General features: G+C 42.7%; 3 protein-coding genes across 3 annotated transcripts; all 3 read right to left on the bottom strand.

Moving 5' to 3' along the window:
* Positions 1-6,001: 6,001 nt before the first annotated feature.
* Positions 6,002-8,679, bottom strand: LOC130523386 (mucin-2-like; the record flags this gene model as incomplete). Its single annotated transcript, XM_057028659.1, has 8 exons — positions 6,002-6,087; positions 6,193-6,371; positions 6,439-6,495; positions 6,812-6,948; positions 7,991-8,061; positions 8,118-8,456; positions 8,528-8,614; positions 8,670-8,679. Coding segments are annotated over 8 exons (966 nt in total), but the record flags the coding sequence as incomplete, so codon positions are not given.
* A 3,541-nt stretch (positions 8,680-12,220) lies between these two features.
* LOC130523387 (uncharacterized) lies at positions 12,221-16,801 on the bottom strand (the record flags this gene model as incomplete). The annotated part of the gene is made up of 4 exons (XM_057028661.1): positions 12,221-12,232; positions 14,850-14,860; positions 16,149-16,327; positions 16,428-16,801. Coding segments are annotated over 4 exons (576 nt in total), but the record flags the coding sequence as incomplete, so codon positions are not given.
* A 1,008-nt stretch (positions 16,802-17,809) lies between these two features.
* Positions 17,810-20,422, bottom strand: LOC130523388 (mucin-2-like; the record flags this gene model as incomplete). Its single annotated transcript, XM_057028662.1, has 2 exons — positions 17,810-19,150; positions 19,874-20,422. Coding segments are annotated over 2 exons (1,890 nt in total), but the record flags the coding sequence as incomplete, so codon positions are not given.
* Positions 20,423-24,413: the final 3,991 nt, after the last annotated feature.

Genomic DNA, 24,413 nt, shown 5'->3' on the forward strand with positions numbered 1-24,413 from the left:
AGTTGTGATGGACTTGTGGATGTTGAACTAGATGTTTGACTAGTTGTTGCTTGCTGTTGTTGGTGACGATGTAGTTGCAGAAGTTGTGGATGGACTTGTGGATTTGAACTTGATGTTTGACTGGTTGTTGCTGATGTGGTGGTGACGATGTAGTTGCAGAAGTTTGGATGGGCTTGTTGGATGTGTGAACTAGATGTTTGACTGGTTGTTGCTGATGTTGGTGACGATGTAGTTGCAGAAGTTGTGGATGGACTTGTTCTTGAACTTGATGTTTGACTGGTTGTTGCTGATGTCGTTGGTGACGATGTAGTTGCAGAAGTCGTTGATGAACTTTTTTGTTGAACTTGATGTTTGACTGTTGTTGCTGATTTCGTTGGTGACGATGTAGTTGTGTGGATGGACTGTAGATGTTGAACTTGATGTTGACTGGTTGTTGCTGATGTGGTTGGTGATGATGTTCTTGCAGAAGTTGTGGATGGACTTATGGATGTTGAACTAGATGTTTGAATGGTTATTGCTGATGTGGTTGGTGACGATGTAGTTGCTGGAAGTTGGTGGATGGACTTGTGGTTGTTGAACTAGATGTTTGACTGGTTGTTGCTGATGTGGTTGGTGACGATGTAAGTTGCAGAAGTTGTGGATGGACTTGTGGATGTTGAACTAGATGTTTGACTGGGTGTTGCTGATGTGGTTGGTGACGATGTAGTTGCAGAAGTTGTGGATGGACTTGTGGATGTTGAACTAGATATTTGACTGGTTGTTTGCTGAGTTGCAAAGTTGGTGATGATGTAGATTGCAGAATGTGGACTGGACTTGTGATGTGAACGGATGTTTGAAACTATTGTTGCTGCTGTTGTTGGTGACGATGTTAGTTGCAGAAGTTGTGGATGGACTTGTAGATGTTGAACTTGATGTTTGACTGGTTGTTGCTGATGTGGTTGGTGATGATGCAGTTGCAGAAGTTGTGGATGGACTTGTTGTTGTTGAACTAGATGTTTGACTGCTTGTTGATGATGTGGTTGGTGGCGATGTAGTTGCAGAAGTTGTGGATGGACTTGTGGTTGTTGAACTAGATGTTTGACTGGTTGTTGCTGACGTGGTTGGTGACGATGTAGTTGCTGAAGTTGTGGATGGACTTGTGGATGTTGAACTAGATGTTTGACTGGTTGTTGCTGATGTGGTTGGTGACGATGTAGTTGCAGAAGTTGTGGATGGACTTGTGGTTGTTGAACTAGATGTTTGACTGGTTGTTGCTGACGTGGTTGGTGACGATGTAGTTGCTGAAGTTGTGGATGGACTTGTGGATGTTGAACTAGATGTTTGACTGGTTGTTGCTGATGTGGTTGGTGTCGATGTAGTTGCTGAAGTTGTGGATGGGCTTGTGGATGTTGAACTTGATGTTTGACTGGTTGTTGCTGATGTGTTGGTGACGATGTAGTTGCAGAAGTTGTGGAGGGAGTTGTTGAGGTTGAACTTGATGTTTGACTAGATGTTGCTGATGTGGTTGGTGACGATGTAGTTGCAGAAGTTGTGGATGGACTTGTTAGTTGAACTTGATGTTTGACTGGTTGTTGCTGATGTGGTTGGTGACGTGTAGTTGCAGAAGTTGTGGATGGAGTTGTTGTGTTGAACTTGGTGTTTGACTGGATGTTGCTGATGTGGTTGGTGACGATTGTAGTTGCTGAAGTTGTGGATGGGCTTGTGGATGTTGAACTTGATGTTTGACTGGTAGTTGCTGATGTGGTTGGTGTCGATGTAGTTGCTGAAGTTGTGGATGGGCTTGTGGATGTTGAACTTGATGTTTGACTGGTAGTTGCTGATGTGGTTGGTGACGATGTAGTTGCAGAAGTTGTGGAGGAGTTGTTGAGGTTGAACTTGATGTTTGACTAGATGTTGCTGATGTGGTTGGTGACGATGTAGTTGATGAAGTTGTGGATGGACTTGCTGTTGAACTTGATGTTTGACTGCTTGTTGCTGATGTTGTTGGTGACGATGTAGTCGCAGTAGTTGTGGATGGACTTGTTGTTGAACTAGATGTTTGACTGGTTGTTGCTGATGTGGTTGGTGACGATGTAGTTGTGGATGGACTTGTAGATGTTGAACTGGATATTTGACTGGTTGTTGCTGATGTGGTTGGTGACGATGTAGTTTCAGAAGTTGTGGATGGACTTGTTGTTGAACTTGATGTTTGACTGGGTGTTGCTGATGTGGTTGGTGACGATGTAGTTGCAGAAGTTGTGGATGGACTTGTGGTTGTTGAACTAGATGTTTGACTGGTTGTTGCTGATGTGGTTGGTGACGATGTAGTTGCTGAAGTTGTGGATTGACTTGTGGATGTTGAACTAGATGTTTGACTGGTTGTTGCTGATGTGGTTGGTGACGATGTAGTTGCTGAAGTTGTGGATGGGCTTGTGGATGTTGAACTAGATATTTGACTGGTTGTTGCTGATGTGGTTGGTGATGATGTAGTTGCAGAAGTTGTGGATGGACTTGTGTATGTTGAACTAGATGTTTGACTAGTTGTTGCTGCTGCTGTTGTTGGTGACGATGTAGTTGCAGAAGTTGTGGATGGACTTGTTGATGTTGAACTTGATGTTTGACTGCTTGTTGCTGATGTGGTTGGTGACGATGTAGTTGCAGATGTTGTGGATGGAGTTGCTGTTGAACTTGATGTTTGACTGCTTGTTGCTGATGTGGTTGGTGACGATGTAGTTGCAGAAGTTGTGGATGGACTTGTTGATGTTGAACTTGATGTTTGACTGGTTGTTGCTGATGTGGTTGTTGATGATGTAGTTGCAGAAGGTGTGGATGGACTTGTTGATGTTGAACTTGATGTTTGACTGCTTGTTGCTGATGTGGTTGGTGATGATGTAGTTGCAGAAGTTGTGGATGGACTTGTTGATGTTGAACTTGATGTTTGACTGGTTGTTGCTGATGTGGTTGGTGATGATGTAGTTGCAGAAGGTGTGGATGGACTTGCTGTTGAACTTGATGTTTGACTGCTTGTTGCTGATGTGGTTGGTGACGATGTAGTTGCAGAAGTTGTGGATGGACTTGCTGTTGAACTTGATGTTTGACTGCTTGTTGCTGATGTGGTTGGTGACGATGTAGTTGCAGAAGTTGTGGATGGACTTGTTGATGTTGAACTTGATGTTTGACTGGTTGTTGCTGATGTGGTTGTGATGATGTAGTTGCAGAAGTGTGGATGGACTTGTGATGTTGAACTTGATGTTTGACTGCTTGTTGCTGATGTGGTTGGTGATGATGTAGTTGCAGAAGTTGTGGATGGACTTGTGATGTTGAACTTGATGTTTGACTGGTTGTTGCTGATGTGGTTGGTGAGAGATGTAGTTGCAGAAGGTGTGGATGGACTTGTTGTTGAACTTGATGTTTGACTGGTGTTGCTGATGTGGTTGGTGACGATGTAGTTGCAGAAGTTGTGGATGGACTTGCTGTTGAACTTGATGTTTGACTGCTTGTTGCTGATGTGGTTGGTGACGATGTAGTTGCAGAAGTTGTGGATGGACTTGTGGTTGTTGATGATGTAGTTGCAGAAGTTGTGGATGGACTTGTTGATGTTGAACTTGATGTTTGACTGGTTGTTGCTGATGGTGTTGGTGATGATGTAGGCAGAAGTTGTGGATGGACTTGTTGATGTTGAACTAGATGTTTGACTGGTTGTTGCTGATGTGGTTGGTGACGATGTAGTTGCAGAAGTTGTGGATGGACTTGTGGATGTGAACTAGATGTTTGACTGGTTGTTGCTGATGTGGTTGGTGTCGATGTAGTTGCAGAAGTTGTGGATGGACTTGTGGATGTTGAACTTGATGTTTGACTGGTTGTTGCTGATGTGGTTGGTGACGATGTAGTTGCAGAAGTGTGGATGGAGTGTTGAGGTTGAACTTGATGTTTGACTGGTTGTTGCTGATGTGGTTGGTGACGATGTAGTTGCAGAAGTTGTGGATGGACTTGTTGTGTTGAACTTGATGTTTGACTGGTTGTTGCTGATGTGGTTGGTGACGATGTAGTTGCAGAAGGTGTGGATGGACTTGTTGTTGAACTTGATGTTTGACTGTTGTTGCTGATGTGGTTGGTGATGATGTAGTTGCAGAAGTGTGGATGGACTTGCTGTTGAACTTGATGTTTGACTGGTTGTTGCTGATGTGTTGGTGACGATGTAGTGCAGAAGTGTGGATGGACTTGTTGTTGAACTTGATGTTTGACTGGTTGTTGCTGATGTGGTTGGTGATGATGTAGTTGCAGAAGTTGTGGATGGACTTGTTGTTGAACTTGATGTTTGACTGGTTGTTGCTGATGTGGTTGGTGACGATGTAGTTGCAGAAGTTGTGGATGGACTTGTTGTTGAACTTGATGTTTGACTGTTGTTGCTGATGTTGTTGGTGACGATGTAGTTGCAGAAGTTGTGGATGGACTTGTTGTTGAACTTGATGTTTGACTGGTTGTTGCTGATGTGGTTGGTGATGATGTAGTTGCAGAAGTTGTGGATGGACTTGTTGTGTTGAACTAGATGTTTGACTGGTTGTTGCTGATGTGGTTGGTGACGATGTAGTTGCAGAAGTTGTGGATGGACTTGTTGTTGAACTTGATGTTTGACTGGTTGTTGCTGATGGTTGGTGACGATGTAGTTGTGGATGGACTTGTAGATGTTGAACTTGATGTTTGACTGGTTGTTGCTGATGTGGTTGGTGACGATGTAGTTGCAGAAGTTGTGAGATGGACTTGTGTGAACTTGATGTTTGACTGGTTGTGTTGTGTGGTTGGTGACGATGTAGTTCAGAAGTTGTGGATGGACTTGTGTTTGTTGTTGATGTTTTTGTGTTGGGTGGTGTGCTGATGGGGTTGGTGACGATGCATGATAGTGTGTGAGTATGTGGCTTGTGGTGTTGTTGTGAACTGTTTGACTGTTTTTGCTGATGTGGTTGGTGACGATGTAGTTGCGCTGAAGTTGTGGATTGACTTGTGGATGTTGAACTAGATGTTTGACTGGTTGTTGCTGATGTGGTTGGTGACGATGTAGTTGCTGAAGTTGTGGATGGGCTTGTGGATGTTGAACTAGATATTTGACTGGTTGTTGCTGATGTGGTTGGTGATGATTGTGTAGTTGCAGAAGTTGTGGATGGACTGTGTATGTTGAACTAGATGTTTGACTAGTTGTTGCTGCTGTTGGGTTGGTGATATGTAGTTTGCAGAAGTTGTGGATGGAGTTGCTGTTGAACTTGATGTTTGAAGCTTTGTTGCTGATGTGGTTGGTGACGATGTAGTTAAAGAGTTGTGGATGGACTTGTTGATGTTGAACTTGATGTTTGACTGGTGTTGTTGCTGATGTGGTTGTTGATGATGTAGTTGCAGAAGGTGTGGATGGGACTTGTTGATGTTGAACTTGATGTTTGACTGGTTGTTGTTGCTGATGTGTTGGTGATGATGTAGTTGCAGAAGTGTGGATGGACTTGTTGATGTGAACTTGATGTTTTGTTGACTGGTTGTTGCTGATGGGGTTGGTGATGATATGTAGTTGCAGAAGGGTGGGATGGACTTGCTGTTGAACTTGATGTTTGACTGCTTGTTGCTGATGTGGTTGGTGACGATGTAGTTGCAGAAGTTGTGGATGGATTGCTGATGTGGAACTTGATGTTTTGACTGCTTGTTTGGCTGATGTGGTTGGTGACGATAGTAGTTGCAGAAGTTGTGGATGGACTTGTGGTTGTTGATGATGTAGTTGCAGAAGTTGTGGATGGACTTGTGTTGATGTTGAACTTGATGTTTGACTGGTTGTTGCTGATGTTGTTGGTGATGATGTAGTCGCGCAGAAGTTGTGGATGGACTTGTTGATGTTGAACTTGATGTGGTTGACTGGTTGTTGCTGATGTGGTTGGGTGATGATGTAGTTGCAGAAGGTGTGGATGACTTGTTGTTTTGAACTTGATGATTGACTGGTTGTTGCTGATGTGGTTGGTGATGATGTAGTTGCAGAAGGTGTGGATGGACTTGTTGTTGAACTTGATGATTGACTGGTTGTTGCTGATGTGGTTGGTGATGATGTAGTTGCAGAAGAAGGGGTGTGGATGACTTGTGTGAACTTGATGTTTGACTGGGTGTTGCTGATGTGGTTGGTTGACGATGTAGTCGCAGGAAGTTGTGGATGGACTTGTTGATGTGAACTTGATGTTTGACTGGTTGTTGCTGATGTGGTTGTTGATGATGTAGTTGCAGAAGTTGTGGATGGACTTGTTGTTGAACTAGATGTTTGACTGGTTGTTGCTGATGTGGTTGGTGATGATGTAGTTGCAGAAGGTGTGGATGGACTTGTTGTTGAACTTGATGTTTGACTGGTTGTTGCTGATGGGTTGGTGACGATGTAGTTGCAGAAGTTGTGGATGGACTTGTTGATGTTGAACTTGATGTTGACTGGTTGTTGCTGATGTGGTGGGTGATGATGTAGTTGCAGAAGTTGTGGATGGACTTGTTGTTGTTGAACTAGATTTGACTGTGTTGTGATGTGGTTGGTGGTGATGTATGACGATGGGGGAGTGATGATGAAGATGCAGTAAACTGTGGATTGGGACTTGTGATGTTGAAGTTGCTGTTGGTGACGTTGTTGCTGATGTTGACTGGTTGTTGATGATTGTGATGATGTATGCAGAAATGTGTGTGATGGACTGTGTTGTTGAACTAGATCTTTGATGGTTGTTGCTGATGTGGTTGGTGACGATGTAGTTGCAGAAGGTGTGGATGGATTGGACTGTGTTGTTGAACTTGATGTTTGACTGGTTGTTGCTGATGTGGTGGTGACGATGTAGTTGCAGAAGTTGTGGATGGACTTGTTGATGTTGAACTTGATGTTTGACTGCTTGTTGCTGATGTGGATGGTGACGATGTAGTTGCAGAAGTTGTGGATGGACTTGTTGATGTTGTTGAACTTGATGTTTGACTGGTGTTGCTGATGTGGTGGTGATATGTAGTTGCAGAAGGTGTGGATGGACTTGTTGTTGAACTTGATGTTTGACTGGTTGTTGCTGATGTGGTTGGTGATGATGTAGTTGCAGAAGTTGTGGATGGACTTGTGGTTGAACTTGATGTTTGACTGGTTGTTGCTGATGTTGTTTGGTGACGATGTAGTCGCAGAAGTTGTGGATGGACTTGTTGATGTTGAACTTGATGTTTGACTACTTGTTGCTGATGTGGTTGGTGATGAGTAGTTGCAGAAGTTGTGGATGGACTTGTTGTTGAACTTGATGTTTGACTGGTTGTTGCTGATGTGGTTGGTGATGATGTAGTCGCAGAAGTTGTGGATGGACTTGTTGATGTTGAACTTGATGTTTGACTGGTTGTTGCTGATGTGGTTGGTGATGATGTAGTTGCAGAAGGTGTGGATGGACTTGTTGTTGAACTTGATGTTTGACTGGTTGTTGCTGATGTGGTTGGTGACGATGTAGTTGCAGAAGTTGTGGATGGACTTGTTGATGTTGAACTTGATGTTTGACTGGTTGTTGCTGATGTGGTTGGTGATGATGTTAGTTGCAGAAGTTGTGGATGGACTTGTTGAGGTTGAACTAGATGTTTGACTGGTTGTTGCTGATGTGGTTGGTGTGATGATGTAGTTGCAGAAGGTGTGGATGGACTTGTTGTTGAACTGATGATTGACTGGTTGTTGCTGATGTGGTTGGTGATGATGTAGTTGCAGAAGTTGTGGATGGACTTGTTGTTGAACTTGATTTTGACTGGTGTTGCTGATGTGGTGGTGATGATGTAGTTGCAGAAGGTTGTGGATGGACTTGTTGTTGAACTTGATGATTGACTGGTTGTTGCTGATGTGGTTGGTGATGATGTAGTTGCAGAAGTGTGGATGTACTTGTTGTTGAACTTGATGTTTGACTGGTTGTTGCTGATGTGTGTTGGTGACGATGTAGTTGCAGAAGTTGTGGATGGACTTGTTGATGTTGAACTTGATGTTTGACTGTGTTGCTGATGTGGTTGGTGATGATGTAGTTGCAGAAGTTGTGGATGGACTTGTTGTTGAACTTGATGTTTGACTGGTTGTTGCTGGTGTGGTTGGTGACGATGTAGTGCAGAAGTTGTGGATGGACTTGTTGTTGAACTTGATGTTTGACTGGTTGTTGCTGATGTGGTTGGTGATGATGTAGTTGCAGAAGGTGTGGATGGACTTGTTGTTGAACTTGATGTTTGACTGGTTGTTGCTGATGTGGTTGGTGACAATGTAGTTGCAGAAGTTGTGGATGGACCTGTTGATGTTGAACTTGATGTTTGACTGGTTGTTGCTGATGTGGTTGGTGATGATGTAGTTGCAGAAGGTGTGGATGGACTTGTTGAGGTTGAACTAGATGTTTGACTGGTTGTTGCTGATGTGGTTGGTGATGATGTAGTTGCAGAAGGTGTGGATGGACTTGTTGTTGAACTTGATGATTGACTGGTTGTTGCTAATGTGGTTGGTGTGATGATGTAGTTGCAGAAGGTGTGGATGGACTTGTTGTTGAACTTGACGTTTGACTGGTTGTTGCTGATGTGGTTGTTGATGATGTAGTTGCAGAAGTTGTGGATGGACTTGTTGTTGAACTAGATGTTTGACTGGTTGTTGCTGATGGTTGGTGACGATGTAGTTGCAGAAGGTGTGGATGGACTTGTTGTTGAACTTGATGTTTGACTGGTTGTTGCTGATGTGGTTGGTGACGATGTAGTTGCAGAAGTTGTGGATGGACTTGTTGATGTTGAACTTGATGTTTGACTGGTTGTTGCTGATGTGGATGGTGACGATGTAGTTGCAGAAGTTGTGGATGGTGTTGATGTTGAACTTGATGTTTGACTGTTGTTGCTGATGTGGATGGTGACGATGTAGTTGCAGAAGTTGTGGATGGACTTGTTGATGTTGAACTTGATGTTTGACTGGTTGTTGCTGATGTGGTTGGTGATGATGTAGTTGCAGAAGGTGTGGATGGACTTGTTGTTGAACTTGATGTTGACTGGTTGTTGCTGATGTGGTTGGTGATGATGTAGTTGCAGAAGTTGTGGATGGACTTGTTGTTGAACTTGATGTTTGACTGGTTGTTGCTGATGTTGTTGGTGACGATGTAGTCGCAGAAGTTGTGGATGGACTTGTTGATGTTGTGAACTTGATGTTTGACTACTTGTTGCTGATGTGGTTGGTGATGATGTAGTTGCAGAAGTTGTGGATGGACTTGTTGTTGAACTGATGTTTGACTGGTTGTTGTGCTGATGTGGTTGGTGATGATGTAGTCGCAGAAGTTGTGGATGGACTTGTTGATGTTGAACTTGATGTTTGACTGGTTGCTGATGTGGTTGGTGACGATGTAGTTGCAGAAGTTGTGGATGGACTTGTTGATGTTGAACTTGATGTTTGACTGGTTGTTGCTGATGTTGTTGGTGACGATGTAGTCGCAGAAGTTGTGGATGGACTTGTTGATGTTGAACTTGATGTTTGACTACTTGTTGCTGATGTGGTTGGTGATGATGTAGTCGCAGAAGTTGTGGATGGACTTGTTGATGTTGAACTTGATGTTTGACTGGTTGTTGCTGATGTGGTTGGTGATGATGTAGTTGCAGAAGGTGTGGATGGACTTGTTGTTGAACTTGATGTTTGACTGGGTGTTGCTGATGTGGTTGGTGACGATGTAGTTGCAGAAGTTGTGGATGGACTTGTGGTTGTTGAAACGATGTTTGACTGGTTGTTGCTGATGTGGTTGGTGACGATGTAGTTGCTGAAGTTGTGGATTGACTTGTGGATGTTGAACTAGATGTTTTGACTGGTTGTTGCTGATGTGGTGTGGTGACGATGTAGTTGCTGAAGTTGTGGATGGCTTGTGGATGTTGAACTAGATATTTGACTGGTTGTTGCTGATATGGGTTGGTGATGATGTAGTTGCAGAAGTTGTGGATGGACTTGTGTATGTTGAACTAGATGTTTGACTAGTTGTTGCTGTGTTGTTGGTGGTGACGATGTAGTTGCAGAAGTTGTGGATGGAGTTGCTGTTGAACTTGATGTTTGACTGCTTGTTGCTGATGTGGTTGGTGACGATGTAGTTGCAGAAGTTGTGGATGGACTTGTTGATGTTGAACTTGATGTTTGACTGGTTGTTGCTGATGTGGTTGTGATGATGTAGTTGCAGAAGGTGTGGATGGACTTGTTGATGTTGAACTTGATGTTTGACTGGTTGTTGCTGATGTGGTTGGTGATGATGTAGTTGCAGAAGTTGTGGATGGATTGTTGATGTTGAACTTGATGTTTGACTGGTTGTTGCTGATGTGGTTGGTGATGATGTAGTTGCAGAAGGTGTGGATGGACTTGCTGTTGAACTTGATGTTTGACTGCTTGTTGCTGATGTGGTTGGTGACGATGTAGTTGCAGAAGTTGTGGATGGACTTGCTGTTGAACTTGATGTTTGACTGCTGTGTTGCTGATGTGGTTGGTGACGATGTTGTAGTTGCAGAAGTTGTGGATGGACTTGTGGGTTGTTGATGATGTAGTTGCAGAAGTTGTGGATGGACTTGTTGATGTTGAACTTGATGTTTGACTGGTTGTTGCTGATGTGGTTGGTGATGATGTAGTCGCAGAGAGTTGTGGATGGACTTGTTGATGTTGAACTTGATGTTTGACTGGTTGTTGCTGATGTGGTTGGTGATGATGTAGTTGCAGAAGGTGTGGATGGACTTGTTGTTGACTTGATGTTTGACTGGTTGTTGCTGATGTGGTTGGTGATGATGTAGTTGCAGAAGGTGTGGATGGACTTGTTGTTGAACTTGATGATTGACTGGTTGTTGCTGATGTGGTTGGTGATGATGTAGTTGCAGAAGGTGTGGATGGACTTGTTGTTGAACTTGATGTTTGACTGGTTGTTGCTGATGTGGTTGGTGACGATGTAGTCGCAGAAGTTGTGGATGGACTTGTTGATGTTGAACTTGATGTTTGACTGGTTGTTGCTGATGTGGTTGTTGATGATGTAGTTGCAGAAGTTGTGGATGGACTTGTTGTTGAACTAGATGTTTGACTGGTTGTTGCTGATGTGGTTGGTGATGATGTAGTTGGAGAAGGTGTGGATGGACTTGTTGTTGAACTTGATGTTTGACTGGTTGTTGCTGATGTGGTTGGTGACGATGTAGTTGCAGAAGTTGTGGATGGACTTGTGATGTTGAACTTGATGTTTGACTGGTTGTTGCTGATGTGGTGGTGATGATGATGTAGTTGCAGAAGTTGTGGATGGACTTGTTGTTGTTGAACTAGATGTTTGACTGGTTGTTGCTGATGTGGTTGGTGATGATGTAGTTGCAAAAGGGTGGATGGACTTGTTTGTTGAACTTGATGTTTGACTGGTTGTTGCTGATGTGGTTGTTGATGATGTAGTTGCAGAAGTTGTGGATGGACTTGTTGTTGAACTAGATGTTTGACTGGTTGTTGCTGATGTGGTTGGTGACGATGTAGTTGCAGAAGGTGTGGATGGACTTGTTGTTGAACTTGATGTTTGACTGGTTGTTGCTGATGTGGTTGGTGACGATGTAGTTGCAGAAGTTGTGGATGGACTTGTTGATGTTGAACTTGATGTTTGACTGTTGTTGATGTGGTGATGGTGTGACGATGTAGTTGCAGAAGTGTGGATGGACTTGTTGATGTTGAACTTGATGTTTGACTGGTTGTTGCTGATGTGGTTGGTGATGATGTAGTTGCAGAAGGTGTGGATGGACTTGTTGTTGAACTTGATGTTTGACTGGTTGTTGCTGATGTGGTTGGTGACGATGTAGTCGCAGAAGTTGTGGATGGACTTGTTGATGTTGAACTTGATGTTTGACTTGTTGTTGCTGATGTGGTTGGTGATGATGTAGTTGCAGAAGTTGTGGATGGACTTGTGTTGAACTTGATGTTTGACTGGTTGTTGCTGATGTGGTTGGTGATGATGTAGTCGCAGAAGTTGTGGATGGACTTGTTGATGTTGAACTTGATGTTTGACTGGTTGTTGCTGATTGTGGTTGGTGATGATGTAGTTGCAGAAGTGTGGATGGACTTGTTGTTGAACTTGATGTTGACTGGTTGTTGCTGATGTGGTTGGTGACGATGTAGTTGCAGAAGTTGTGGATGGACTTGTTGATGTTGAACTTGATGTTTGACTGGTTGTTGCTGATGTGGTTGGTGGTGTGATGTAGTTGCAGAAGTTGTGGATGGACTTGTTGAGTTGAACTAGATTTTTGACTGGTTGTTGCTGATGTGGTTGTGATGAGATGTAGTTGCAGAAGTGTGGATGGACTTGTTGTTGAACTTGATGATTGACTGGTTGTTGCTGATGTGGTTGGTGATGATGTGTTGCAGAAGCAGAAGTTGTGGATGGACTTGTGTTGAACTTGATGTTTTTGACTGGTTGTTGCTGATGTGGTTGGTGATGATGTAGTTGCAGAAGGTGTGGATGGACTTGTTGTTGAACTTGATGATTGACTGGTTGTTGCTGATGTGGTTGGTGATGAGTAGGCAGAAGGTGTGGATGTACTTGTTGTTGAACTTGATGTTTGACTGGTTGTTGCTGATGTTGTTGGTGACGATGTAGTTGCAGAAGTTGTGGATGGACTGTTGATGTTGAACTTGATGTTTGACTGGTTGTTGCTGATGTGGTTGGTGATGATGTAGTTGCAGAAGTTGTGGATGGACTTGTTGTTGAACTTGATGTTTGACTGGTTGTTGCTGGTGTGGTTGGTGACGATGTAGTTGCAGAAGTTGTGGATGGACTTGTTGTTGAACTTGATGTTTGACTGGTTGTTGCTGATGTGGTTGGTGATGATGTAGTTGCAGAAGGTGTGGATGGACTTGTTGTTGAACTTGATGTTTGACTGGTTGTTGCTGATGTGGTTGGTGACAATGTAGTTGCAGAAGTTGTGGATGGACCTGTTGATGTTGAACTTGATGTTTGACTGGTTGTTGCTGATGTGGTTGGTGATGATGTAGTTGCAGAAGGTGTGGATGGACTTGTTGTTGAACTTGATGATTGACTGGTTGTTGCTGATGTGGTTGGTGATGATGTAGTTGCAGAAGGTGTGGATGGACTTGTTGTTGAACTTGATGTTTGACTGGTTGTTGCTGATGTGGTTGGTGATGATGTAGTTGCAGAAGTTGTGGATGGACTTGTTGTTGAACTAGATGTTTGACTGGTTGTTGCTGATGTGGTTGGTGACGATGTAGTTGCAGAAGGTGTGGATGGACTTGTTGTTGAACTTGATTTTGACTGTTGTTGTTGCTGATGTGGTGGTGACGATGTAGTTGCAGAAGTTGTGGATGGACTTGTTGATGTTGAACTTGATGTTTGACTGCTTGTTGCTGATGTGGATGGTGACGATGTAGTTGCAGAAGTTGTGGATGGACTTGTTGATGTTGAACTTGATGTTTGACTGCTTGTTGCTGATGTGGATGGTGACGATGTAGTTGCAGAAGTTGTGGATGGACTTGTTGATGTTGAACCTGATGTTTGACTGGTTGTTGCTGATGTGGTTGGTGATGATGTAGTTGCAGAAGGGTGGATGGACTTGTTGTTTTGAACTTGATGTTTGACTGGTGTTGCTGATGTGGTTGGTGATGATGTAGTTGCAGAAGTTGTGGATGGACTTGTTGTTGAACTTGATGTTTGACTGGTTGTTGCTGATGTGTTGGTGACGATGTAGTCGCAGAAGTTGTGGATGGACTTGTTGATGTTGAACTTGATGTTTGACTACTTGTTGCTGATGTGGTTGGTGATGATGTAGTTGCAGAAGTTGTGGATGGACTTGTTGTTGAACTTGATGTTTGACTGGTTGTTGCTGATGTGGTTGGTGATGATGTAGTCGCAGAAGTTGTGGATGGACTTGTTGATGTTGAACTTGATGTTTGACTGGTTGTTGCTGATGTGGTTGGTGACGATGTAGTTGCAGAAGTTGTGGATGGACTTGTGGTTGAACTTGATGTTTGACTGGTTGTTGCTGATGTGTTGGTGACGATGTAGTCGCAGAAGTTGTGGATGGACTTGTTGATGTTGAACTTGATGTTTGACTACTTGTTGCTGATGTGGTTGGTGATGATGTAGTCGCAGAAGTTGTGGATGGACTTGTTGATGTTGAACTTGATGTTTGACTGGTTGTTGCTGATGTGGTTGGTGATGATGTAGTTGCAGAGGTGGTGTGGATGGACTTGTTGTTGAACTTGATGTTTGACTGGGTGTTGCTGATGTGGTTGGTGACGATGTAGTTGCAGAAGTTGTGGATGGACTTGTGGTTGTTGAACTAGATGTTTGACTGTTGTTGCTGATGTGGTTGGTGACGATGTAGTTGCTGAAGTTGTGGATGACTTGTGGATGTTGAACTAGATGTTTGACTGGTTGTTGCTGATGTGGTTGGTGACGATGTAGTTGCTGAAGTTGTGGATGGGCTTGTGGATGTTGAACTAGATATTTGACTGGTTGTTGCTGATATGGTTGGTGATGATGTAGTTGCAGAAGTTGTGGATGGACTTGTGTATGTTGAACTAGATGTTTGACTAGTTGTTGCTGCTGTTGTTGGTGACGATGTAGTTGCAGACAGAAGTTGTGGATGGAGTTGCTGTTGAACTTGATGTTTGACTGCTTGTTGCTGATGTTGGTTGGTGACGATGTAGTTGCAGAAGTTGTGGATGGACTTGTTGATGTTGAACTTGATGTTTGACTGGTTGTTGCTGATGTGGTTGTTGATGATGTAGTTGCAGAAGGTGGTGGATGGACTTGTTGATGTTGAACTTGATGTTTGACTGGTTGTTGCTGATGTGGTTGGTGATGATGTAGTTGCAGAAGTTGTGGATGGACTTGTTGATGTTGAACTTGATGTTTGACTGGGTTGTGCTGATGTGTGGTTGGTGATGATGTAGTTGCAGAAGGTGTGGATGGACTTGCTGTTGAACTTGATGTTTGACTGCTTGTTGCTGATGTGGTTGGTGACGATGTAGTTGCAGAAGTTGTGGATGGACTTGCTGTTGAACTTGATGTTTGACTGCTTGTTGCTGATGTGGTTGGTGACGATGTAGTTGCAGAAGTTGTGGATGGACTTGTGGTTGTTGATGATGTAGTTGCAGAAGTTGTGGATGGACTTGTTGATGTTGAACTTGATGTTTGACTGGTTGTTGCTGATGTTGTTGGTGATGATGTAGTCGCAGAAGTTGTGGATGGACTTGTTGATGTTGAACTTGATGTTTGACTGGTTGTTGCTGATGTGGTTGGTGATGATGTAGTTGCAGAAGGTGTGGATGGACTTGTTGTTGAACTTGATGATTGACTGGTTGTTGCTGATGTGGTTGGTGATGATGTAGTGCAGAAGGTGTGGATGGACTTGTTGTTGAACTTGATGATTGACTGGTTGTTGTTGCTGATGTGGTTGGTGATGATGTAGTTGCAGAAGGTGTGGATGGACTTGTTGTTGAACTTGATGTTTGACTGGTTGTTGCTGATGTGGTTGGTGACGATGTAGTCGCAGAAGTGTGGATGGACTTGTTGATGTTGAACTTGATGTTTGACTGGTTGTTGCTGATGTGGTTGTTGATGATGTAGTTGCAGAAGTGTGGATGGACTTGTTGTTGAACTAGATGTTTGACTGGTTGTTGCTGATGTGGTTGGTGATGATGTAGTTGGAGAAGGTGTGGATGGACTTGTTGTTGAACTTGATGTTTGACTGGTTGTTGCTGATGTGGTTGGTGACGATGTAGTTGCAGAAGTTGTGGATGGACTTGTTGTTGAACTAGATGTTTGACTGGTTGTTGCTGATGTGGTTGGTGACGATGTTGTGTTGCAGAAGGTGTGGATGGACTTGTTGTTGAACTTGATGTTTGACTGGTTGTGTTGCTGATGTGGTTGGTGACGATGTAGTTGCAGAAGTTGTGGATGGACTTGTTGATGTTGAACTTGATGTTTGACTGCTTGTTGCTGATGTGGATGGTGGACGATGTAGTTGCAGAAGTTGTGGATGGACTTGTTGATGTTGAACTTGATGTTTGACTGGTTGTTGCTGATGTGGTTGGTGATGATGTAGTTGCAGAAGGTGTGGATGGACTTGTTGTTGAACTTGATGTTTGACTGGTTGTTGCTGATGTTGTGGTGACGATGTAGTCGCAGAAGTTGTGGATGGACTTGTTGATGTTGAACTTGATGTTTGACTACTTGTTGCTGATGTGGTTGGTGATGATGTAGTTGCAGAAGTTGTGGATGGACTTGTTGTTGAACTTGATGTTTGACTGGTTGTTGCTGATGTGGTTGGTGATGATGTAGTCGCAGAAGTTGTGGATGGACTTGTTGATGTTGAACTTGATGTTTGACTGGTGTTGTGCTGATGTGTTGGTGATGATGTAGTTGCAGAAGGTGTGGATGGACTTGTTGTTGAACTTGATGTTTTGACTGGTTGTTGCTGATGTGGTTGGTGACGATGTAGTTGCAGAAGTTGTGGATGGACTTGTTGATGTTGAACTTGATGTTTGACTGGTTGTTGCTGATGTGGTTGGTGATGATGTAGTTGCAGAAGTTGTGGATGGACTTGTTGAGGTTGAACTAGATTTTTGACTGGTTGTTGCTGATGTGGTTGGTGATGATGTAGTTGCAGAAGGTGTGGATGGACTTGTTGTTGAACTTGATGTTTGACTGGTTGTTGCTGATGTGGTTGGTGACGATGTAGTTGCAGAAGTTGTGGATGGACTTGTTGATGTTGAACTTGATGTTTGACTGGTTGTTGCTGATGTGGTTGGTGATGATGTAGTTGCAGAAGTTGTGGATGGACTTGTTGAGGTTGAACTAGATTTTGACTGGTTGTTGCTGATGTGGTTTGTGATGATGTAGTTGCAGAAGGTGTGGATGGACTTGTTGTTGAACTTGATGATTGACTGGTTGTTGCTGATGTGGTTGGTGATGATGTAGTTGCAGAAGTTGTGGATGGACTTGTTGTTGAACTTGATTTTTGACTGGTTGTTGCTGATGTGGTTGGTGATGATGTAGTTGCAGAAGGTGTGGATGGACTTGTTGTTGAACTTGATGATTGACTGGTTGTTGCTGATGTGGTTGGTGATGATGTAGTTGCAGAAGGTGTGGATGGACTTGTTGTGTTGAACTTGATGTTTGACTGGTTGTTGCTGATGTTGTTGGTGACGATGTAGTTGCAGAAGTTGTGGATGGACTTGTTGATGTTGAACTTGATGTTTGACTGGTAGTTGCTGATGTGGTTGGTGATGATGTAGTTGCAGAAGTTGTGGATGGACTTGTTGTTGAACTTGATGTTTGACTGGTTGTTGCTGATGTGGTTGGTGACGATGTAGTTGCAGAAGTTGTGGATGGACTTGTTGTTGAACTTGATGTTTGACTGGTTGTTGCTGATGTGGTTGGTGATGATGTAGTTGCAGAAGGTGTGGATGGACTTGTTGTTGAACTTGATGTTTGACTGGTTGTTGCTGATGTGGTTGGTGACAATGTAGTTGCAGAAGTTGTGGATGAACCTGTTGATGTTGAACTTGATGTTTGACTGGTTGTTGCTGATGTGGTTGGTGATGATGTAGTTGCAGAAGGTGTGGATGGACTTGTTGTTGAACTTGATGATTGACTGGTTGTTGCTGATGTGGTTGGTGATGATGTAGTTGCAGAAGGTGTGGATGGACTTGTTGTTGTTGACTTTGACGTTTGACTGGTTGTTGCTGATGTGGTTGTTGATGATGTAGTTGCAGAAGTTGTGGATGGACTTGTTGTTGAACTAGATGTTTGACTGGTTGTTGCTGATGTGGTTGGTGACGATGTAGTTGCAGAAGTGTGGATGGACTTGTTGTTGAACTTGATGTTTGACTGGTTGTTGCTGATGTGGTTGGTGACGATGTAGTTGCAGAAGTTGTGGATGGACTTGTTGATGTTGAACTTGATGTTTGACTGCTTGTTGCTGATGTGGATGGTGACGATGTAGTTGCAGAAGTTGTGGATGGACTTGTTGATGTTGAACTTGATGTTTGACTGCTTGTTGCTGATGTGGATGGTGACGATGTAGTTGCAGAAGTTGTGGATGGACTTGTTGATGTTGAACCTGATGTTTGACTGGTTGTTGCTGATGTGGTTGGTGATGATGTAGTTGCAGAAGGTGTGGATGGACTTGTTGTTGAACTTGATGTTTGACTGGTTGTTGCTGATGTGGTTGGTGATGATGTAGTTGCAGAAGTTGTGGATGGACTTGTTGTTGAACTTGATGTTTGACTGGTTGTTGCTGATGTTGTTGGTGACGATGTAGTCGCAGAAGTTGTGGATGGACTTGTTGATGTTGAACTTGATGTTTGACTACTTGTTGCTGATGTGGTTGGTGATGATGTAGTTGCAGAAGTTGTGGATGGACTTGTTGTTGAACTTGATGTTTGACTGGTTGTTGCTGATGTGGTTGGTGATGATGTAGTCGCAGAAGTTGTGGATGGACTTGTTGATGTTGAACTTGATGTTTGACTGGTTGTTGCTGATGTGGTTGGTGACGATGTAGTTGCAGAAGTTGTGGATGGACTTGTTGATGTTGAACTTGATGTTTGACTGGTTGTTGCTGATGTTGTTGGTGACGATGTAGTCGCAGAAGTTGTGGATGGACTTGTTGATGTTGAACTTGATGTTTGACTACTTGTTGCTGATGTGGTTGGTGATGATGTAGTCGCAGAAGTTGTGGATGGACTTGTTGATGTTGAACTTGATGTTTGACTGGTTGTTGCTGATGTGGTTGGTGATGATGTAGTTGCAGAAGGTGTGGATGGACTTGTTGTTGAACTTGATGTTTGACTGGTTGTTGCTGATGTGGTTGGTGACGATGTAGTTGCAGAAGTTGTGGATGGACTTGTTGATGTTGAACTTGATGTTTGACTGGTTGTTGCTGATGTGGTTGGTGATGATGTAGTTGCAGAAGTTGTGGATGGACTTGTTGAGGTTGAACTAGATGTTTGACTGGTTGTTGCTGATGTGGTTTGTGATGATGTAGTTGCAGAAGGTGTGGATGGACTTGTTGTTGAACTTGATGATTGACTGGTTGTTGCTGATGTGGTTGGTGATGATGTAGTTGCAGAAGTTGTGGATGGACTTGTTGTTGAACTTGATTTTTGACTGGTTGTTGCTGATGTGGTTGGTGATGATGTAGTTGCAGAAGGTGTGGATGGACTTGTTGTTGAACTTGATGATTGACTGGTTGTTGCTGATGTGGTTGGTGATGATGTAGTCGCAGAAGTGTGGATGGACTTGTTGTTGAACTTGATGTTTGACTGGTTGTTGCTGATGTGGTTGGTGACATGTAGTTGCAGAAGTTGTGGATGGACCTGTTGATGTTGAACTTGATGTTTGACTGGTTGTTGCTGATGTGGTTGGTGATGATGTAGTTGCAGAAGGTGTGGATGGACTTGTTGAGGTTGAACTAGATGTTTGACTGGTTGTTGCTGATGTGGTTGGTGATGATGTAGTTGCAGAAGGTGTGGATGGACTTGTTGTTGAACTTGATGATTGACTGGTTGTGCTGATGTGGTTGGTGATGATGTAGTTGCAGAAGGTGTGGATGGACTTGTTGTTGAACTTGACGTTTGACTGGTTGTTGCTGATGTGGTTGTTGATGATGTAGTTGCAGAAGTTGTGGATGGACTTGTTGTTGAACTAGATGTTTGACTGGTTGTTGCTGATGTGGTTGGTGACGATGTAGTTGCAGAAGTGTGGATGGACTTGTTGTTGAACTAGATGTTTGACTGGTTGTTGCTGATGTGGTTGGTGACGATGTAGTTGCAGAAGTTGTGGATGGACTTGTTGATGTTGAACTTGATGTTTGACTGCTTGTTGCTGATGTGTGATGGTGACGATGTAGTTGCAGAAGTTGTGGAATGACTTGTTGATGTTGAACTTGATGTTTGACTGGTTGTTGCTGATGTGGTTGGTGATGATGTAGTTGCAGAAGGTGTGGATGGACTTGTTGTTGAACTTGATGTTTGACTGGTTGTTGCTGATGTGGTTGGTGATGATGTAGTTGCAGAAGTTGTGGATGGACTTGTTGTTGAACTTGATGTTTGACTGGTTGTTGCTGATGTTGTTGGTGACGATGTAGTCGCAGAAGTTGTGGATGGACTTGTTGATGTTGAACTTGATGTTTGACTACTTGTTGCTGATGTGGTTGGTGATGATGTAGTTGCAGAAGTTGTGGATGGACTTGTTGTTGAACTTGATGTTTGACTGGTTGTTGCTGATGTGGTTGGTGATGATGTAGTTGCAGAAGTTGTGGATGGACTTGTTGATGTTGAACTTGATGTTTGAGTGGTTGTTGCTGATGTGGTTGGTGATGATGTAGTTGCAGAAGTTGTGGATGGACTTGTTGTTGAACTTGATGTTTGACTGGTTGTTGCTGATGGTTGGTGGATGATGTAGTTGCAGAAGGTGTGGATGGACTTGTTGATGTGAACTTGATGTTTGACTGCTTGTTGCTGATGTGGTTGGTGATGATGTAGTTGCAGAAGTTGTGGATGGACTTGCTGTTGAACTTGATGTTTGACTGCTTGTTGCTGATGTTGGTTGGTGACGATGTAGTTGCAGGAGTTGTGGATGGACTTGTTGTTGTTGAACTTGATGTTTGACTGGTTGTTGCTGATGTGGTTGGTGATGATGTAGTGCAGAAGTTGTGGATGGACTTGTTGCTGTTGAACTTGATGTTTGAGTGGTTGTTGCTGATGTGGTTGGTGAGGATGTAGTTGCAGAAGTGTGGATGGACTTGTTGTTGAACTTGATTTTTGACTGGTTGTTGCTGATGTGGTTGGTGATGATGTAGTTGCAGAAGTTGTGGATGGACTTGTTGATGTTGAACTTGATGTTTGACTGGTTGTTGCTGATGTGGTTGGTGATGATGTAGTTGCAGAAGGTGTGGATGGACTTGTTGTTGAACTTGATGTTTGACTGGTTGTTGCTGATGTGGTTGGTGATGATGTAGTTGCAGAAGGTGTGTGGATGGACTTGTTGTTGAACTTGATGTTTGACTGGTTGTTGCTGATGTGGTTGGTGACGATGTAGTTGCAGGAGTTGTGGATGGACTTGTTGATGTTGAACTTGATGTTTGACTGGTTGTTGCTGATGTGGTTGGTGACGATGTAGTTGCAGAAGTTGTGGATGGACTTGTTGCTGTTGAACTAGATGTTTGACTGGTTGTTGCTGATGTAGTTGCAGAAGTTGTGGATGGACTTGTTGTTAAACTTGATATTTGACTGTTGTTGCTGATGTGGTTGGTGACGATGTAGTTGCAGAAGTTGTGGATGGACTTGTTGATGTTGAACTTGATGTTTGACTGGTTGTTGCTGATGTGGTTGTTGATGATGTAGTTGCAGAAGTTGTGGATGGACCTGTTGATGTTGAACTTGATGTTTGAGTTGTTGTTGCTGATGTGGTTGGTGATGATGTAGTTGCAGAAGTTGTGGATGGACTTGTTGATGTTGAACTTGATGTTTGACTGGTTGTTGCTGATGTGGTTGATGACGATGTAGTTGCAGAAGGTGTGGATGGACTTGTTGTTGAACTTGATGTTTGACTGGTTGTTGCTGATGTGGTTGGTGAGGATGTAAGTGCAGAAGTTGTGGATGGACTTGCTGTTGAACTTGATGTTTGACTGCTTGTTGCTGCTGTGGTTGGTGATGATGTAGTTGCAGAAGTTGTGGATGGACTTGTTGTTGAACTTGATGTTTGACTGCTTGTTGCTGATGTGGTTGGTGATGATGTAGTTGCAGAAGTTGTGGATGGACTTGTTGTGTTAAACTTGATATTTGACTGGTTGTTGCTGATGTGGTTGGTGATGATGTAGTTGCAGAAGTTGTGGATGGACTTGTTGTTAAACTTGATATTTGACTGGTTGTTGCTGATGTGGTGTGATGATGTAGTTGCAGAAGGTGTGGATGGACTTGTTGTTGAACTTGATGTTTGACTGGTTGTTGCTGATGTGGTTGGTGATGATGTAGTTGCAGAAGTTGTGGATGGACTTGCTGTTGAACTTGATGTTTGACTGCTTGTTGCTGATGTCGTTGGTGACGATGTAGTTTTGGATGGACTTGTAGATGTTGTGAACTTGATGTTTGACTGGTTGTTGCTGATGTGGTTGGTGATGATGTAGTTGCAGAAGTTGTGGATGGACTTGGTGTTGAACTTGATGTTTGACTGCTTGTTGCTGATGTGGTTGGTGACGATGTAGTTGCAGAAGTTGTGGATGGACTTGTTGTTGTTGAACTTGATGTTTGACTGGTGTTGCTGATGTGGTTGGTGATGATGTAGTTGCAGAAGTTGTGGATGGACTTGTTGTTGAACTTGATGTTTGACTGGTTGTTGCTGATGTGGTTGGTGATGATTGTAGTTGCAGAAGTGTGTGGATGGACTTGTGTTGAACTTGATGTTGACTGCTTGTGCTGATCGTTGGTGACGATGTAGAAGTTGTGGATGGACTTGTGATGTTGAACTTGATGTTTGACTGGTTGTTGCTGATGTGGTTGGTGATGATGTAGTTGCAGAAGTTGTGGATGGACTTGTGTGTTGAACTTGATGTTTGACTGGTTGTTGCTGATGTGGTTGGTGATGATGTAGTTGCAGAAGGTGTGGATGGACTTGTTGTTGAACTTGATGTTTGACTGGTTGTTGCTGATGTCGTTGGTGACGATGTAGTTGCAGAAGTTGTGGATGGACTTGTTGTTGTTGAACTAGATGTTTGACTGGTTGTTGCTGATGTGGTTGTTGACAATGTAGTGTTGAGAAGTTGTGATGGATGTTGTTGCTGTTGTTGAACTTGATGTTTGACTGGTTGTTGCTGATGTCGTTGGTGACGATGTAGTTGCAGAAATTACAGTAAAAATATTAGGAATGCACATGAGGGCTTTTTTCAGGATTTTGTTATTACTCTTTACAATTGTATCTTTAAGACTCATACGCTGTTTTTTATGAAAATAAAACAATTGCAATTCTGCATTCTGTTACGCCTCATATATTTTAGTCACACTTTTTTCAACATTTTTTGTCTCCGAAAAAGATCTTGTCTTTACCTGTAATTGGTATTTTTTAGAATTGTTGAGTCATGTCTCATTTGGTTCGAATTTTTCCTTTGCTATTCATTTAATGGAAAAAGTTGATTGTAAGATATAAAATATTTTTCATTGTATTTTATTCATTGGGATTTTGAAAATTACTTTAACAGCTTACCTAATAAAATCAGCAAAAATGAAACAAGGCCTAGATCATTCATCTTGCTTTCCTGTACATATGAAAAATCAGACAATAAAGAGTTCATGTTATTTAAAATTGGCAGCATTGTAAGTGAACAGTCAAAATGTTTTATTCATAAATGTGATGGTTTAGCTTTTCTAGTTTCATGCAAACCATGTCATGCTTGGGGCCCAATCCAACTGTCTTCAGACACACTTCAGCATACTTTAGGTCAATTTAGTTTCTCCAATTTGCCTCACCCAAAATGCAAGGGGAGAAAATGCAAAGACCACAAAGAAAATAAATTCAAACCAGTGAACCTCTTGTGGAACAGTGCTTAGCAGTGCACCCCTATGCCACCCTAAAATAATTATTATTAAATCTAATCAGAATCACAAAATGTTTTTAATATTAAAGATGCAGACTTACCTGAGTCAGAAGATCAATAAATGTAAAGTTATTAAATCCCACCTTGACTTTTGAAGATTTTCTGTAATGTGTTGTTATCACCACTGTGATATTGAAAATAGTTTCCTCAGTGCGACTGCCTTCATTTATAAGGCGAACTCTGCAAAAGGTATTTTTGCAAAATGACGTTGTGAATACATGACGCTTGTCCAAAAAATGCCATGACACCCTTGAATAAATTCCCACGACATTCATGCCGCGTTGTTTCGCCAAATACACTATTGTGCAGGAAGATGTTTATCAAGTTTGACCGGTTCCTACAGCCACAACTGTAGATAATACACCACTGGGGTGTTCACTGCAAAAGAGAAACATGAGATAAATCTCTGTAAATCCCTTTTACAATTGCAGATTGTGATTTCTGTTCATTCAGGTGTGTTGGGACCTTATTTTTTCACCGAGGCAGACTGTTTCTTTTGCCAGTCTTTTCCTGTAATGTGACTCATTATAATGTCATTTTTAACAAACCACATAATTCACTTGGCTCCATCCATTATTTAGATCACCAATCATTTCATTTGTGTTTACTCTGTCTTCATGTTGGGAGACATGGGTGACTGTTACAAATTTCTAGAGAAATTTCTTTACACTTGCACTTTTTGGCATCTAAGCTAAAGGCAGTGGTGGGCTGTCAGGGCCTGCAAGGCCTTCTCTGCTGGCCTAAAAATATCTGAATCACAGACTGATGTTAATTATATTTTCAAAAAAATATAATTAACATCAGTCAAATAATAT

The sequence above is a fragment of the Takifugu flavidus genome, chromosome 3 (assembly GCF_003711565.1).
Source record: "Takifugu flavidus isolate HTHZ2018 chromosome 3, ASM371156v2, whole genome shotgun sequence".
In the NCBI taxonomy this organism is placed as follows: Eukaryota; Metazoa; Chordata; class Actinopteri; order Tetraodontiformes; family Tetraodontidae; genus Takifugu; species Takifugu flavidus.